General features: G+C 42.1%; 1 protein-coding gene across 3 annotated transcripts in view; it reads left to right on the top strand.

Moving 5' to 3' along the window:
- Nucleotides 1-17,945, top strand: part of B3GALNT2 (beta-1,3-N-acetylgalactosaminyltransferase 2) — a 65,426-nt gene that overhangs the window by 32,468 nt on the left and 15,013 nt on the right. For all 3 annotated transcript variants that reach the window (XM_070364682.1, XM_070364684.1, XM_070364683.1), the window contains exon 5: nt 1,627-1,722. In XM_070364682.1, coding sequence (XP_070220783.1) covers nt 1,627-1,722 — 96 coding nt within the window. The remainder of the gene's footprint in view (nt 1-1,626; nt 1,723-17,945) is intronic.

The following is a 17,945-nucleotide window of genomic DNA, read 5'->3' on the forward strand; positions in this document are numbered from 1 at the left end:
GAAAGACTGCAGTTCTTATTTCAGAATTTTAGTTGTCCCCTGAGTATGCCTCAGACAAAGAGCCATTAAAAAAAAATATAGGGGAAGCAGATCCAGTGCCTTTCTCACCTTCTGGGTATTGCTTTTCCTCCGGTGTATCCTTTGTGCATGTTCGTAATTGTTATCTGTAGGAAACTTGGCTTGTTGTCACTGGAAGTAGAACCCTGTGCAGTTTTTTTAGGCATGTTTAAAAATGTTTTTGTGTTAAGGTTGATTGTTATTAACAGATACAATGTCAGAGTCACCAATAAACACCCAGATCAATTTAATATTAATTTTTTTGTTTGTCATATTCCTTCATCCTCTAAAGAACTTGTTTAGTTTGTAAATGTGCTTAATGACATAAATATAAGAGAGGGAGCAAATCTTAGTGATGATTCCAGCCATTATGATTCTAGTGAAAAGAGCTTTATTACTTAAGTATAGGAGTTCATATATTATTGTGATTAAAGGTTGCGTTGATACTGAAGCTCAAATAGGTAACTGCAAGAGCCATACTCTGAATTCCACTGTCAGCCTTACCTAGAAATGAGGATCAATCTTGAATTTTTTTTCATGATTAATTGTCTTAGTATATGTAGTGGGTTTTTTTTTTTTTAAGCTGCTTTTATTTCTTTATCTATGTGGCTGCACCAGGCCTTAGTTGCAGTCTGTGGGATCTAGTTCCCTGACCAGGGATCAAACCTGAGCCCCCTGCACTGGGAGCATGGAGTCTTAGCCACTGAACCACCAGGGAAGTCCCTGTAGTCTGTTTGAGTTGTCACTCAAGTAGTTTGATTCAGATGTACAACATTTTTATCATGTTAATTTAATTTTTAGTTGCCATATTTTTTTTTTACCCAAGGAGAGATAACTCTTTGTCCTCAAGGAATGTCTGATCTCAGGTGGATTGCAGTGGGTTCACAGGTAGTCATGGTGTATAAAGTATTACCACTGTATTGCCATAGACTAATACTGATGAAAGAAATACGCTTAATTCATTTAAACTCCCTTCGTTCTGAACTTCTGCATGGTCTTGATAGCTTTAACAGAAGCATCTCCTATAGCAAATTGGTATCTAAGAATAGCTATGAGAATAAGGAAATGTTCTTGCCGAAAACAAAAAGGAAGGACCCAAAGAAAACAATAGACATAATGAGAATCAGTCTTTTTTTAATGTTCCCATTTTTGTTTCTGTTTGTTCTTCTAAAGGTTCTTTTTGAAGGGTGATTGCTGAGTACCTTTGTTCTATGTAGAAGTCTATGATCTTTCAGTTTATTCTTAACCCTTTGGGGTTAAGTAATTGAGTTGACTTAACACCTTACACTTCCCTTAATGCTCCTCACCTCAAGGTATCGTTTTTATTTTTTTAAGGTTATGTGGATTATATTTAGTGTTTTAGAACTTCACGACAGCCTTGGTGATCTTAAATAGCTTTACTTGATAACCACGATTGCCCTGGAAAGCCCAAATGATGCCTAAACCGCAGTAGCACAATGTTAGTAGCCGCTGTTGGGGCCACTGAGAATTTAGAATGTCAGCCGTGTGAAAACTTGCTGCATCTGATGGGAAGTTTTTCTTCTTGTCTTTTCCCCACCCAATCTGTAGGAGGCCCTCTTCAGTGCTCGCTTCAGTCCTCCGAGCTGTGGTGTGCAGGTGAACAAGCTGTGGTACAAGCCTGTGGAGCAATTCATCTTACCCGAGGTACTATAACGAAGAGACTCTGGTCTTGATGCAGGCCGTTATCGCCCTGGAGATGTGCTTCCAGGGGCAGGCATTTGATACTTTCCTGCCAGGTCAGCTCTCCAGAGTGACAGATGACACTGCAGCAGGGGTGTACTAAGTTGTAGCCCTGTGCACTCCTCCCACCAGAGAGCTTCATGGTGCCCCAGAGGTTCCCAACCACACCTTGAAAAGCATTGCATGTTACCATGGCTTCTTCAGTGGAGTAGAGCACTGCATGACTGCCTAAGTGACAAAGGTTAGTAGCAGGTGTGGTTGTTAGAAAGACGCTGACACTGTTTGAGTACATCAGATAGTTGCTTATCTAAACAACAAGGAGGTGAAGGGAAGTGCAGATAGGCTAATGCCAAAAGGTGGGTCACATTCCAAGATAAATTAAACTTCTCCAAGTTGTGGAAGATGTTTGAAACCATAACTATTCCTCAGCTGCCAAGGGCCTCGTCAGCCCTGGAGTTAAGCCCATATGTGGTTGTATCACATCGTGTATCACACAGTTAGACGTGAACAGACCGTTACTGTCAGCCTCACCCTTTCCAGGCTATTCCAGTCTGTCTGAGTACCTTTCTGAGCAGAGTGTTTTGGAACCACTGTGCAAGGCTCAGTTTCCCAGTCCTCTCTGGCAGACACCATCAGTCAATTTTGGCATTCACCCAGGGACACCAAAGCTGGATTAAGATGTGGAAGCTAGATGATTGACCAGCCCTGCTGGCTAACCAGGAAGCCTCTTCCTGCCACTGGTCACGTGGGTGGTGTTCACACTTGGGCAACAACAAAGTCACGCATTTTATAACGTGCTCTGGATCTTCGGAGCTGAGTACAGGTAGTCAAACTGTGTGTGTTAATTCCATGACAGTCAAAGCGAGCTCCTTTATTTCACCTATATGTGAACATCTGTTGAAAAACATGTAAAGAAAAACAAAACTGAAACAAAAAATTTCCAAGTTCTTGGTGTTAGAAAAAAGACTTCAGTGAACATCTTTACACTCTCTTTGGGGTACCCAACTGGTTGTTTTCTTAGGATGAATTGTGGGTTCAAATTTTTACATATTTTTGAGGCATATGATTTTTTTTTGGAGAACAGTTTAGCAGTTTATATCCATTTGAATAGTCATCAGCATTATATGAGTTTACCTGTTTGTGTCCTTTTTAAATTTCATATATGAACTTTTTTCCTAGTTAAAGGAGATATGCACCATCAAAGGTATCTCTTAATAATAGTGGTTCAACTAAGAAGGATGGGCTAAGTGTTGGATCTCATTTTTTGTTTTTTTAAGACATTTTTCATTTTCACCAATAACAATTTTTTTTAATTTAAAAAAATATTTGTTTATTTGTCTGCATCGTGTCTCAGTTGCAGCACAGGGCATCCCCATTGCATCATGCGAGATCTTTCACTGCAGTGCGGGGACTCTGGCTGTGGCGTGTGGCCTCAGTAGCTGCAGCACACAGGCTTCGTTGCTCTGCAGCAAATGAGATCATAGTTTCCTGACCGGGGAGCAAACCCACATCACTTGCCTTGGAAGTATGGACCCAAACCACTGGACCACCAGGGAAATCCCGGATTTCAGTTTTTGAAGGAAGTCATTCTTTGATTTGTTAACTCATTTACTCAGAAAATGTTTTGTGAGCACTTAGTATATGCCAGGCACTGGAGGACATAGTACAGCAGGCCCTACCCGTGGAGCCGCTTGTGTACTGGTGAGGGTTGTCGTTTAGTTGCTCAGTTGTGTCCAACTCTCTTGCGACCCCACGGACTGTAGCCTGCCAGGCTCCTCTGTCTGTGTGATTTCCCAGGCAAGAATCCTGGAGTGGGGTGCCGTTTGCTTCTCTAGGGGATCTTCCTGACCCAGGGATTGAACCCGGCTCTCCTCATCAGCAGGTGGCTTCTTTACCACTGAGCCACCGAGCCAACTAGTGAGGACAGAAGAGCTGACATTGATGTTGTGCTTACCCTGCTGTGTCCCAGACACAGCTGTAAGCAGATTTCCTACACTGGCTTGTTGGTGAGGTCTTCTAGGATTGAAGCAAGTCATCGATGAGAGTCCTTCTTTCCTACTCAGAGCCAGTTTGGGCAGAACCTCACTCGGATCTTGTGTGATTCCCAAGGGAGAGGAGAGTGATTCTGTGGGGCTCACGAGTGCTAGCACGTGTTCGGCGCTGTCCAGAAAGGTCTGGAACCTGCTGGAAGGTTGATTTTCACAAATGACTCACGAGGATTAGCATGAGTAGGAAAGGAAAAACTGCCGCACCAGGAAGTGAGTACGTCTGTGCGGGCACGGTTGGGTGCAGGTGTGTGACTGGGCGCCTGTGGGTGAGCCTGAGTCCCTGCTCTGCCGCTCAGCGGCTCCGTGACCCGGCACTAACTTCTTCCCCTCTCTGTGTCTGTTCCCTCCTCTGTAAGGTAGACCCAGTTCAGAGGATTGTTCTAGCATGTAAATGATTTCATGGGGCTTCCCAAGTGATGTGGTGGTAAAGAATCCACCTGCCAATGCAGGAGACACAAGGGACAATCCCTGGGTTGTGAAGATCCCCTAGAGTAGGAAATAAGTACGCACTCCAGTATTCTTGCCCGGAGAATTCCATGGACGGGGAGCCTGGCGGGCTACAGTCCATGGGGTTGCAAAGTGTTGGACACGATTCAGCACACACACACTTAACACACTCAGGTGATTTCGTAGATGCAGAATGTTTAGAATGTGCTGCCATGTGGTGAGGTTCAGTAGATCAACGTGTGCTGTCTTCTTACTGCTGGTTCTCATGTGGATTTGTGGTTCTTGTTCTTCGAGAGCAGGGTCTCTTCTCCTGGGGGACCCTTAGCAAATGTCTGGAGTTGCTTTTAGTTGCTGCGGCCAGGTGTGGAACATGCCTGCCTCCTGTGGCGGAGGCCAGGGATGCTGCCCAACATCCTACAATATAAGGGACGGTCCCCACAGCACAGGATGACCTGGCCCCAAATGCCAGTGGTTCCCCAGGTTGAGAAACTCGAAGAGGAAGGAGTCCCAGGAGGAACAAAATAAGCTTTAATATTAACTTCAGCATAATCGCAATAATGCATCTACTCCATTATCTTGGTCACCTCATAGAAAGATTTACAGTTTGATTAATTAGTTAGTCCATATTATACTTTCCCTTAGAATGTCTTTGTCCTTAGGAAATCCGTGCTGAAGCCAAGGTGAAATGTATTTTACTTTCAAGTGATTTAGCAACAAAGAACAGCAGAAGAGTTAGACAGAGATAAAGCCAGGGACTTCCCAGGTGGTTCAGTGGTTAATACTCTGCGCTTCCGCTGAAGGGGGGCAGGTTTGATCCTGGACGAGAGACTAAGATCCCAGTGCCATGCAGCATGGCCAGAAAGTTAAATAAAAAAGCGCACATGTGGCCAAACATTGCCAGTTGTTGAGTCTAGAGGATGTTGTGTTAATCTGAACTTTTCTATGGGTTTGAAGTTTTTCAGAAAAAGAATCTAGGTTGGGGCAAAGGGCTGCCTTCCTTGCCTGTGTTCAGGTTGGTATATATGGTAGAAGGTACTCATGATGGGAAGGACTCAGTCAAATCAGGCAGTGGCCATTTCAGTTATTAAGATGTTCGCTAGCTAAAGCCTTGTTCTGTTTTTTTTTTTTAATTGAGATTTTATTTTATTTATTCTTGTTTTATTTTTTGGCTGTGCCGTACGGCATGCGAGATCTTAGTTCCTCAACCAGGGATTGAACCCCTGGCCCCCTGCAGTGGGAGCACAAGGTCTTAAGCACTGGACTGCTAGGGAAATCCCAGCCTTGTGATCTTTATTTCCCTTGAAGCTTTAAGCAAATTGGCTTTTGATTTTTCATTACATCCGAGTAGTCTTTTTTTCTTTTTATAAACGTGCACTTATTTAATAGTGTCTACATCTGAGGGAGTAGGATTGTGGATGAACTTTATTTTCTTCTATATATCTGTTTTTTAAATGTCCTGAAATAAATATTAGCCTTATTAAAAGAAAAAACTTTTAAAAATAAAATCCTTTCCTTTTACACAAAATCCTGGTTTTGTCGAAAGCTTGTTTAATTTCACGTATATATTCACTTTTGCTGCATCAAGCCCTTGTTGGACTTACTTGCACAGAAAAAAGCGATAGCGATGAATGGGTTTGCCTACATATCATCAGCAGAGAATAACCAAAGAAAAACAGATCGTTGATCCCAGTTGCAAGGGAGAAGTAGATAATTTGTTCATCATCATATCCTCTCTAAACTTCACAGTCTGCTGGAGTAACATGTCAGCAGTGTGGCTTGTCAGCTAATAAGCAGGGTTCTTGCAGTGTTTTCGTTGTGTGTCTCACTAAAGCAGAAATCTCAGTGTGGGGGGTGGCGTCGCACATTTAAATAGAAGACTGCTGTGTGTTTCTCTTAAAATATTTCTCTAATTTCGTATTTCTTTTAGGAGTGCACCTGAACCGGAAACTAATTTCAATAAAAAGCCTGTTCATTAGACCAAGTCACTAGAGACAGTCCTGTCAGTATCGTGGGGACTTACATACTTATTTTTTATGGAAGTTAAAATTCTTCAGCAGTAGTCATCTCTGCAGGCCATAAGAAATTGTTAATGGTTACAGGCGCAAAAATACTGTGTATGTTTAAGCTGCTCTATTGGTTTGCATGATGAGTTAGAAATAGGACACAGAAGGACCACATGGGTTGCAGATAGCTCACTTACGTTACAGGTGAGAGGACTTGTGAGAGCTCTTTTTTCCAGTCTGCACTGTGCTGTTCTTTCCTACCTTTTACTTTTGTAATTATGTTTTTATTTTCAGAAGCAATTACATATTTTATGTCTGCTTTCAAGGGATACTTGTTTTGGGTCATGCTGTGCAGCATGTGGGATCTTAGTTTCCTGACCAAGGGTTGAACCCAGGCCCCCTGTATTGGGAGCACAGATTCTTAACCACTGAACCACAAGTCCAGAAGTCTCCCTCCCTTTTACTTTAATTTCTTGATCTTAGCAGGGAACTGTCATAAACAAGGTGTTAGGCATCTGCAGAGATTCCTAGCTTAGTGATTGCTTTGTGTCAGAGAGTAGGAAGAAGGCATTTGAGAGAAGTGGGGAACAGAAATGTTAACAGTGACATGGAGCAGGTGCAGGAGAGGTGGGGAAGGGAGAGCGCTTCCCCTCCCTCACAACAAAACAACTGGCAGCTTCTGTAAGTTGAGTGAATGAACCAGGATCACTTTTGAGCCAATGAGTGTTTATGATAACTACTCAATTTAGTTAACATTATTATTTTTTTCTAATATTTATTCATTTGGCCGCCCCAGGTCTTAGCTGCAGCATCAGGATCTTTCATTGTGGCATGCAAACTCTCTTTGGGCCTGTGGGATCTAGTTCTCTGAGCAAGGGTTTACCCTGGGCCCCCCTGCATTGGGAGCACTGAGCCATAGCCACTGGGCCACCAGGGAAGTCCCTGCTCAATATTATGGATCTTATATTGGGACCCAGTCAAGGAAGATGGAGTTGGTGCTGGGCAGGAGAAATAGCAGTCAGGTGCCAAGTGTCAGTTGAATGGAGTGGACAAGAGAATTAACTTGCTTTGTCGTATTTGCCAGGTTTCTGTTTTCAAGGTGAAGCTTTTTTGGGTTACCATAGCTTTTTACTTTGATATGGTTCATTTGGAACTACAATCACAAAGATTCCTGGTGACCTAACTGCTACCTCTAGGGGACACTTTGAGTCGTTACCTGAGTTGACTGCAGCTTTCTCTAGCTTATGTTGCTGCTGCTAAGTCACTTCAGTCGTGTCCGACTCTGTGTGACCCCATAGATGGCAGCCCACCAGGCTCCCCCGTCCCTGGGATTCTCCAGGCAAAAACACTGGAGTGGGTTGCCATTTCCTTCTCCAGTGCATGAAAGTGAAAAGTGAAAGGGAAGTCGCTCAGTCGTGTCCAACTCTTCGCGACCCCCTGGACTGCAGCCCACCAGGCTCCTCCGTCCATGGGATTTTCCAGGCAAGAGTACTGGAGTGGGGTGCCATCGTCTTCTCCGTAGCTTATGTTGGGTTGGGCCAAAAAGTTTGTTGGGTTTTTCCGTAACATCTTTTGGGAAAACCAGAATGAACATATGGGCCAACTCAATATGATATACATCCTTCTGGTTCTGCTTAATCTGACGCAGTCCTTCTTCCCTATTCCTCTTTTGTTTTCCTCTTAAACTTTAATCATTAAGAGCTGATACCCAGCCTTCTGTTTATTTTATTCATTCTTCTAGGCAGTTTCATCTATTACCACCTGTTTGTTACTGGCTGTTCAGTCTGTCTGCAGCCCACATTTCTTACGAACTCTGTATGCACTTCAACTGAACGCCTCCACTTGGAAGGTCCCCTGGGTGTTCTAGTGGTGATAGCATCTCCATCCACCCATTCTCACCTCCTGTATTTTCAGTCCTGGGTCATAGTGTCTCCTTTTGTTTCACGTCTCCAAACCAGAATCATGGAATTTATCCTCAGCTCTCATATCCACGCATTCACTAAGCCCTGTCAATTCTTTCTCCTAAACATATTTGGTTTTCCCCACTTTCTTCAATTTAAGTCTGAATTTGGCAATCAGGAGTTCATGATCTGAGCCACAGTCGGCTCCCGGTCTTGGTTTTGCTGACTGTATAGAGCTTCTCCATCTTTGGCTGCAAAGAATATAATCAGTCTGATTTCAGTGTTGGCCATCTGGTGATGTCCATGTGTAGAGTCTTCTCTTGTGTTGTTGGAAGAGGGTGTTTGCTATGACAAGTGTGTTCTATTGGCAAAACTCTGTTAGCTTTTACCCTGCTTCATTCTGTACTCCAAGGCCAAATTTGCCTGTTACGCCAGTTGTTTCTTGACTTCCTACTTTTGCATTCCAGTCCCCTATAATGAAAAGGACATCATTTTGGGGGTGTTAGTTCTAAAAGGTCTTATAGGTCTTCATAGAAACATTCTATAAAGAAAGCTGAGCATAGAAGAATTGATGCTTTTGAACTGTGGTGTTGGAGAAGACTTGAGAGTCCCTTGGACCACAAGGAGATCCAACCAGTCCATCCTAAAGGAGATCAGCCCTGGGTGTTCATTGGAAAGACTGATGTTGAAGCTGAAACTCCAATACTTTGGCCACTTGATGCAAAAAGCTGACTCACTGGAAAAGCTCCTGATGCTGGGAAAGATTGAAGGCAGGAGGAGAAGGGGTTGACAGAGGATAAGGTGGTTGGATGGCATCACCAACTCAATGGACATGAGTTTGGGTAAACTCCGGGAGTTGGTGATGGACAGGGAGGCCTGGCGTGCTGTGGTTCATGGGGTCACAAAGAGTCAGACACAACTGAGCGACTGAACTGAACTGAAACATATTTGGTATTAGTCCTTCCAAATTTTATCAGTGTTTAAGTTTTAGAAGAGCGTGATATATTCCAAGGGGAAGAGGTGGTTGTTTCCAGGAGAAAGACTTATGATTAACCAAAAGCAGCCTCATATAGTTTAGGACTTAGCTTTCAAGTCCTGTCGTTGACCTTGTAGAGTATATAAACCAGAGTGTCTGTTGATTCATCTTTAATGGGTGTTAGCACATTAAAGTAGAGAAAGCGATGGCACCCTACTCCAGTACTCTTGCCTGAAAAAATCCCATGGACAGAGGACCTGCAGTTCATGAGGTCACTAAGAGTCGGACACGACTGAGTGACTTCTCTTTGACTTTTCACTTTCACGCATTGGAGAAGGAAAGGGCAACCCACTCCAGTGTTCTTGCCTGGAGAATCCCAGGGACGGGGGAGCCTGGTGGGCTGCCATCTGTGGGGTCACACACAGTCGAACACGACTGAAGCGACTTAGCAGCAGCAGCAGCACATTAAGGTGGTTTGAATGCTTAAGGCCACTAACTGGTAACCTCCTTCTGGTATGTCAAGGCACCTAAAAGACAATCTGAACCATTAGTTTGGGAGTTGAATTTGGTTACAGCAGTGGGAGGTGAGTGTTTTTGAGAACTTTCTCATTCAGGTGGGATGTGACCAGAAGACTTCATACCTTCCGGTTATTGTATCTTTCTCCCCTTAGACATTGCTGCAGTGCCAGAGTTCTCTCTGAAACCAGCTTTCCTTTAGTGTTATAAGGTATTGATTTTACTAATTAAGCTTCAAACTTAGAGCTCTTCCCAGTTACTAGGAACATTTTTTTCTTTACTATAAGGATTTAATTAGTTCAACTCAGAGGGCAGTCTCTTTAAATTTATTTTTAATCGAAATATAACTGACTTTCATTTTATTAAAGTATATAGTATAATGATTCAGTATTTATATATGTTACAAAATGATCAATGCAAGTCTAGTTAATATCCATCACCAGACAGAGTTATAAACATTTCTTGTGATGAGAATTTTTAAGATCTGCCTTGGTGTTTAGTGAGTCATGTCCAACTCTGTGACCCCATGGACTGTAGCCCCTCAGGCTTCCCTGTCCATGGGATTTCAAGGGCAAGAATCTGTCTTAGCAACTTTTAAATATGCAATACAGTATTATTAACTGTAGTCACTGTGCTGTTCATTACATCCTGAGACTTCTTTTTTTGTAACTGGAAGTTTGCACCTTTTGATCACCTTCACCCATTTTAGCTACCTCCTACCTCCCACCTCTAGCAGCCACCCATATAGTCTCTGTATTTATGAGTTCTGGTTGTTTTTGTTTGTCTAAGATAAATGAGATGAAATCACTTAGCATAATGCCCTCGGGATTTATTCCTGTTGTTGCAAATGACAAGACTTATTCTTTTTTTATGGCTGAATGATATTCCATTGTATACAAATACCTTATCTTCTTTATCCGTTCATCCCTTGATGGACACTTAGGTTGCCTACATGTCTTAGCTGTTATAAATAAAGCTGCAGTGAACATGAGGGCACATGCATCTTTTCGAGTTAGTATTTTCATTTCTTTTGAATAGATACCCAGAAGTGGAATTGTTGGATCATATAATAGTTCAAACCTTTTTTCACAATGGTTGCACCAATTTACATTCCCACCTACAGTACCCAAGGGTTCCCTTTTCTACACATTAGCAACATTTGTTATATTTTGTCTTTTTGATCCTAGCCATTCTAACATGTATGAGGTTATATTTTACTGTGATTCTGATTTGCGTTTCCCTTATGATTGGGTAATGTTGAGCACCTTTTCATGTACCTGTTGGCCATTTGAATGTCTTCTTTGGGAAAATGTCAGATACTCTGCCCTTTCTTTAATTTGGATTCTTTGGGTTTTGTGTGTGGATGCTTATATATTTTATGATGTGCCAATACTTTCTCTCATTTGGTAGGTTGTCTTTTCATTTTGTTGATAGTTTCCTTTGCTGTCTAGAGCTATTTAGTTGGATGTAGTCCTGCCTGTTTATTTTTGCCTTTGCTTTGGTGTCAGATTCAAAAACTCATACCTAAGGCCAATGGCAAGTATCTCACTGCCTATTTTCTTATAGGAGTTTCATGGGTTCAGGTCTCAGGTTCAAGTTCTTAATCTTTTTGAGTTGATTTTTGTGTGCAGCGTAAGTTAGTACAATGATATTCCTTTTGGCACTTGCCGAGTTCAGAGTGGTTAAGACTCCACACTCCCAATGCAGGGAGCTCCGGTTCAATCCCTGGTCAGGAAACAAAGAACATGCATGCCGCATGGCACGACCTAAACATTTTTTTTAAAGAAAGACTGTCCTAGCTACCTTGGATTCAGGAAGCTGGCTCTTATCAGACACCTTAATGTGCTGGTGACTTTATTTTGGACTTTGCAGCCTCCAGAATTATGAGAAATAAATGTTTGTTCAGTTCAGTCGCTCAGTTGTGTTTGACTCTTTGCGACCCATTGGACTGCAGCACGCCAGGCCTCCCTGTCCATCACCAACTCCCAGAGTTTACTCAAACTCATGTCCATTGAGTCAGTGATGGCATCCAACCATCTCATCCTCTGTCATCACCTTCTCCTCCCACCTTCAATCTTTCCCAACATCAGGGTCTTTTCAAATGAGTCAGTTCCTCACATCAGGTGACCCAAAGTATTGGAGTTTCAGTTTCAACATCAGTCCTTCAGTGAACACCCAGGACTGATGTCCTTTAGGATGGACTGGTTGGATCTGCTTGCAATCCAAGGGACTCTCAAGAGTCTTCTCCAACACCACAGTTCAAAAGCATCAGTTCTTTGGCGCTCAGCTTTCTTTGTAGTCCAATTCTCATATCCATACATGACCACTGGAAAGACAACAGCCTTGACTAGACAGACATTTGTTGACAAAGTAATGTCTCTGCTTTTTAATATGCTTAGGTTGGTCATAACTTTCCTTCTAAGTAGTAAGCGTCTTTTAGTTTCATGGCTGCAGTCACCATCTGCAGTGATTCTGGAGCCCCAAAAAATTAAAGTCTCTCACTGTTTCCATTGTTTCCCCATCTGTTTGCCATGAAGTGATGGGACCGGATGCCATGATCTTTGTTTTCTGAATGTTGAGCTTTAAGCCAACTTTTCCATTCTCCTCTTTCACTTTCATCAAGAGTCTCTTTAGTTCTTCTTGACTTTCTGCCATAAGGGTGGTGTCATCTGCATATCTGAGGTTACTGATATTTCTCCTGGCAATCTTGATTCCAGCTTGTGCTTCATCCATACCAGTGTTTATTATTTAACCAAATAAAAAAAGAAAAGACCGTCCTTTTCCCATTGTATATTCTTCGTCCCTTCGTTGTGAAGTAAGTGACTGTGTATGTGCAGGTTTAGTTCTGAGCTCTGTTCTGCTCCGTTGAGCTATGTGTCTGTTTTTAATGTCAGTGCTACACTGTTTTGATTACTATAGCTTTGTCATATAGTTTGAAATCAGGAAGCGTGATGCCTCCAATTTTGTTCTTCTTTCTCTAGATTGCTTTGGCTATTCAAGATCTTTCCTGAGTCCTTACAAACTTTAGGATTGTTTGTTCTATTTCTGTGAGAAATGCTGTTGGGATTTTGATAGGGATTGCACTGACGACTGAAGCGACTTGGCGGCAGCAGCAGCACTGAACAGTATCGACATTTTAACATTTTTAATTCTTCCAATCAATGATCATGGAATATCTTCACATTTATTTGTGAGTTCATCAGTTTCTCAGCAGTCTTAATTCCTAAGATAGGTGTTTGCTTATTCTCACCTGGATTTTTGAAATAACTCAGTTACCACTCTCCCTACCAACCTCTACTCTGTTGCCTCTCTGAGACTGGAGTGACCTTTCTAAAACTGCAAATATGATTGTGTGACTCTTGTACTTGTAACCTTCTGTGCTTCCCACTGCCTTTGGTAAAGAACAGACTTTGCTAGAGCAGACAGAGCAGGCCTCAGCCTATCTTTTGCTCTCTTTCCTCAGCCTTGTGCTTTACCAGTAGTGCACTCACTACTTAACATTTTTCTGAATATTTAGTGCTGTTTCAAGTCTCCCCTTTCATTTGTTATTTTATCTGCCTCCTCCCTATTTTTCTGGTCTCAAACTCCTTTAAGCTCAGCTCTCCTAGTTGTTGAAGTTCTGACTGACGTCACCAGTGACTTTCCTTTGTCATGGAGCATGTTATGACATACTATGCTTACTTAAAGATGTGGCTATTTCTTTTTTTCTTTTAATCTTCAAATACATAGCTCACAGCCTGGTACATAGTAGACATTCAAAAGTTTAAATAATGGCTCATGTCTGAAATAAGATTGACCCCAAATTTAGTTTTATATACATGTTTAGTTACCAGAAAAATTTTCCTGATTATAAAAATATGAAAATGTTTGAAAGTAATACTTGTTCACTGTTGAAAACTTGACAAAAATACGGAAAAGTTAAAAGAATATGATGCCACCCATCTGTTGTACAGCATGGTTGGTGTATTTCTTCACAGTCTTTTTGTTTAACTGCACAGGGTCTTAGTTGTGGCACACGGGCCCTAGAGCATGCGGGCTTCCACAGCTGCAGTGTGCAGGCTTCGTTGCTCCGTGGCACGTGGGATCTTAGTTCCCCAAGCAGAGATCAAACCCGCGTCCCCTGCTTTGGAAGGCAGATTCTCAACCAGTGGGCCACCAGGGAAGTCCTCTTCCTAGTCTTTTAAAAATTTTTGCTTCTGTGTACATTATCTATGTGTGAGAACATTTTCTTGTTTTTACAGAAAGGATCGAGGTTAATGAACATCAAGTTTAATAAAGAGCTGAGGTCTCCCAGGGGAAATGTAGAAGTGAGCAGGAGCTATTTGTAAGATGAGGAAATGGAATCCTTTAAAAAGGCAATGCATTGTGCAGTATATGCTTTATCACTGATCTTCAAACAGCCCTTTTACATAGGCCTCATCTTCTCCACTGTAAAGGCTGGGAAATGATGACACAGGTTATGTCTGCAGAGTCTGCTCTGAGGAGCCCTAGGGCTCTGCAACGCACACCAGGAGTTTCACAGATAATGAAATTTAAGGATACATTTGCAAAATATAAAATGACACACTGCCCAAGGAATCCAGATTCTTTCAATGTTCTTACCTTTCGTGGTAGAGAAGTTTTATGGTCTTTTTTTTTTTAAAAAAAAGCTTGTAAATCGTTGCCCTAGCTTATGGGACAAGTTCAGTTCTGTCTACTTCCCTTATAATGCTGGTTGAATGAAACATTACTATAAAGTACTTTATCTTTTAATTTTAATACATAAAATATTTTTAGGATGCTAAACCTGTATCTTTTGTGTCCTGTTGTATACCAGAATTCTACTTGCTTTTGAGTTCAGTGTCATTGAGCTCCTTATTTGAGTAAGGCCTGGTATCAGGCATTCTAATGCTGGCTGATAAGACAGACAAGATCACTACTGTTCTGCTTGCAGTCCAGCGGGAGGAGCAGTTAGATGGGCAATAGAAAAATAAATGTCAAGAGTGGTAAGTGGTTTAAGAAAATAAGACAGGCTGGGGGCTTCCCTGACGGTCCAATAGCTAAGACCAGACCACAGTCGTGATGCAGGGGCCTGGGTTCATCCCTGGTCAGGGAACTAGATCCCACAGGCTGCAGCTAAGAGTTCACGTGCCACAACTAGGACCCGGTGCAGCCAAATAAATAAATATTAAGAAAAGAAGACGGGCTGACGTGATAGAAGTTGGGAGTTGGCTGCCTTCTGTCCAGTCTCTAGAGAAAGCCTTCCTGAGACTACTGTGGAGCTGAGACCTGGGCAGTACTGAGGAGCCAGCCATGCACAGATACTAAAAACAGGAACTGTAGAGAGATTAGAAGATACTAGAATTCAAAAGAGGGACGGGAGCGTAACTTCTAGGTTCCAATTTTATTACTAATAATTACTAAGGAAAAGTTTGTCTGATTTGACAAGATAAAAGTTATGGATTAAAAAAAAACAAAAACCTGGGAATCCCCTGGCGGTCCAGTGGTGAGGACTCGGTGTTTTCACTGTGGTGGCCCAAGTTCAACCCCTGGTTGGGGAACTGAGATCCCACAAGCCTTGTGGCATGGCCAAAGAAAGAAAAAAACAAAGAAACCTGTAATATGAAGTGGCAAACAATTCTGGAAAAATGGTATATAAAATATTACAGGATTAAGGTAATTTATTACAAGCTTATACAGAGTAATAAGAAATATATAAAACTCAGTGGTTAAATGTCAAAGAAGCATGACAAGGCACTTCCCAGAAGAGACGGTATAATTGATACACATCATTAAAAATCAGAAGGAACAGGGATTTCCCTGGCGGTCCAGTGGTTAAAACTTCGTGCTTCCATTGCAGAGGGTGCAGGTTCGATCCCTGGTCAGGGAACTAGATCCCACATGCCACGTGGCACCCCTCCCAAAAATCAAAAGAAACGCCAATTAAAAAATCATTTCTTTAAATCTACTAAATTAGCTCAAACTTCTCTTCTTTTACTAATATCCCATACTGGGAAAAGGAGAGTGAAACCAGGCATTCTTATAAATTTCTAATGACAGGCAATTTGGCAGTGTGTGCCGAAATGCATATAAAATATCTCTGTTACTGTCCTCGTAATTTCATCTCTTTAGTTGGAGAATAATTACTTTACAGTATTGTGATTGTTTCTGTCTTTCATCAACATGAATCAGCCATAGGTACACACATCTCCTCCCTCTTAAAACCTTAAAACCCATCCCACCCCTCTCATTGTCACAGGGCACCAGCTTTGGGTTCCCTGTGTCATACAGAAAATTGGGGATTTATTTTAAAAAACAAAACAAAACAGATTTATTGGGGAAAATAAACATTTACACTAGAACACGCCTCACATTGCTTTAGTAGGTATTTGAAGTGAAGTGAAGTCGCTCAGTCGTGTCCAACTCTTTGCAACCCCATGGACTGTAGCCTACCAGGCTCCTCCGTCCCTGGGATTCTCCAGGCAGGAATACTGGAGTAGGTTGCCATTTCCTTCTCCAGGAGATCTTCCCACCCCAGGGATCGAACCTGGGTCTCCCGTATTGCAGGCAGACACTTTACCATCTGAGCCACCAGGGAAGTCGGGTCTCTAATTTTCTTGAAGAGATCTCTAGTCTTTCCCATTCTGTTGTTTTTCTCTATTTCTTTGCATTGATCGCTGAGGAAGGCTTTCTTATCTCTTCTTGCTATTCTTTGGAACTCTGCATTCAGATGCTTATATCTTTCCTTTTCTCCTTTGCTTTTCGCTTCTCTTCTTTTCACAGCTATTTGTAAGGCCTCCCCAGACAGCCATTTTGCTTTTTTGCATTTCTTTTCCGTGGGGATGGTCTTGATCCTTGTCTCCTGTACAATGTCACGAACCTCCATCCATAGTTCATCAGGCAGTCTATCAGATCTAGTCTCTTAAATCTATTTCTCACTTCCACTGTATAATCATAAGGGATTTGATTTAGGTCATACCTGAATGGTCTAGTGGTTTTCCCTACTTTCTTCAATTTAAGTCTGAATTTGGCAATAAGGAGTTCATGATCTGAGTCACAGTCAGCTCCCAGTCTTATTTTTGCTGACTGTATAGAGCTTCTCCATCTTTGGTTGCAAAGAATATAATCAGTCTGATTTCGGTGTTGACCATCTGGTGATGTCCATGTGTAGAGTCTTCTCTTGTGTTGTTGGAAGAGGGTGTTTGTTATGACCAGTGCATTTTCTTGGCAAAACTCTATTAGTCTTTGTCCTGCTTCATTCCGTATTCCAAGGCCAAATTTGCCTGTTACTCCAGGTGTTTCTTGACTTCCTACTTTCGCATTCCAGTCCCCTATAATGAAAAGGACATTTTTTGGGGGTGTTAATTCTAAAAGGTCCTGTAGGTCTTCATAGAACCGTTCAACTTCAGCTTCTTCAGCATTACTGGTTGGATTACTGTGATATTGAATGGTTTGCCTTGGAAATGAACAAAGATCATTCTGTCGTTTTTGAGATTGCATCCAAGTACTGCATTTTGGACTCCTTTGTTGACCATGATGGCTACTCCATTTCTTCTAAGGGATTCCTGCCCACAGTAGTAGATATAATGGTCATCTGACTTAAATTCACCCATTCCAGTCCATTTTAGTTCGCTGATTCCTAGAATGTTGACGTTCACTCTTGCCATCTCCTGTAGAGCTCTCTTCAAGAAAATTAGAGATACCAAGGGAACATTTCATGCAAAGATGGGCTCGATAAAGGACAGAAATGGTATGGACCTAACAGAAGCAGAAGATATTAAGAAGAAGTGGCAAGAATACACAGAAGAACTGTACAAAAAAGATCGACCAAGATAATCACGATGGTGTGATTACTCACCTAGAGCCAGACATCCTGGAATGTGAAGTCAAGTGGGCCTTAGAAAGCATCACTACAAACAAAGCTAGTGGAGGTGATGGAATTCCAGTTGAGCTCTTTCACATCCTGAAAGATGATGCTGTGAAAGTGCTGCACTCAATATGCCAGCACATTTGGAAGACTCAGCAGTGGCCACAGGACTGGAAAAGCTCAGTTTTCATTCTGATCCCAAAGAAAGGCAATGCCAAAGAATGCTCAAACTACCACACAATTGCACTCATCTCACACGCTAGTAAAGTAATGCTCAAAATTCTCCAAGCCAGGCTTCAGCAGTACGTGAACCTTGAACTTCCAGATGTTCAAGCTGGTTTTAGAAAAGGCAGAGGAACCAGAGATCAAATTGCCAACATCTGCTGGATCATCGAAAAAGCAAGAGAGTTCCAGAAAAACATCTATTTCTGCTTTATTGACTATGCCAAA

This window comes from Bos mutus, chromosome 28, assembly GCF_027580195.1.
Source record: "Bos mutus isolate GX-2022 chromosome 28, NWIPB_WYAK_1.1, whole genome shotgun sequence".
NCBI classification, from domain to species: domain Eukaryota; kingdom Metazoa; phylum Chordata; class Mammalia; order Artiodactyla; family Bovidae; genus Bos; species Bos mutus.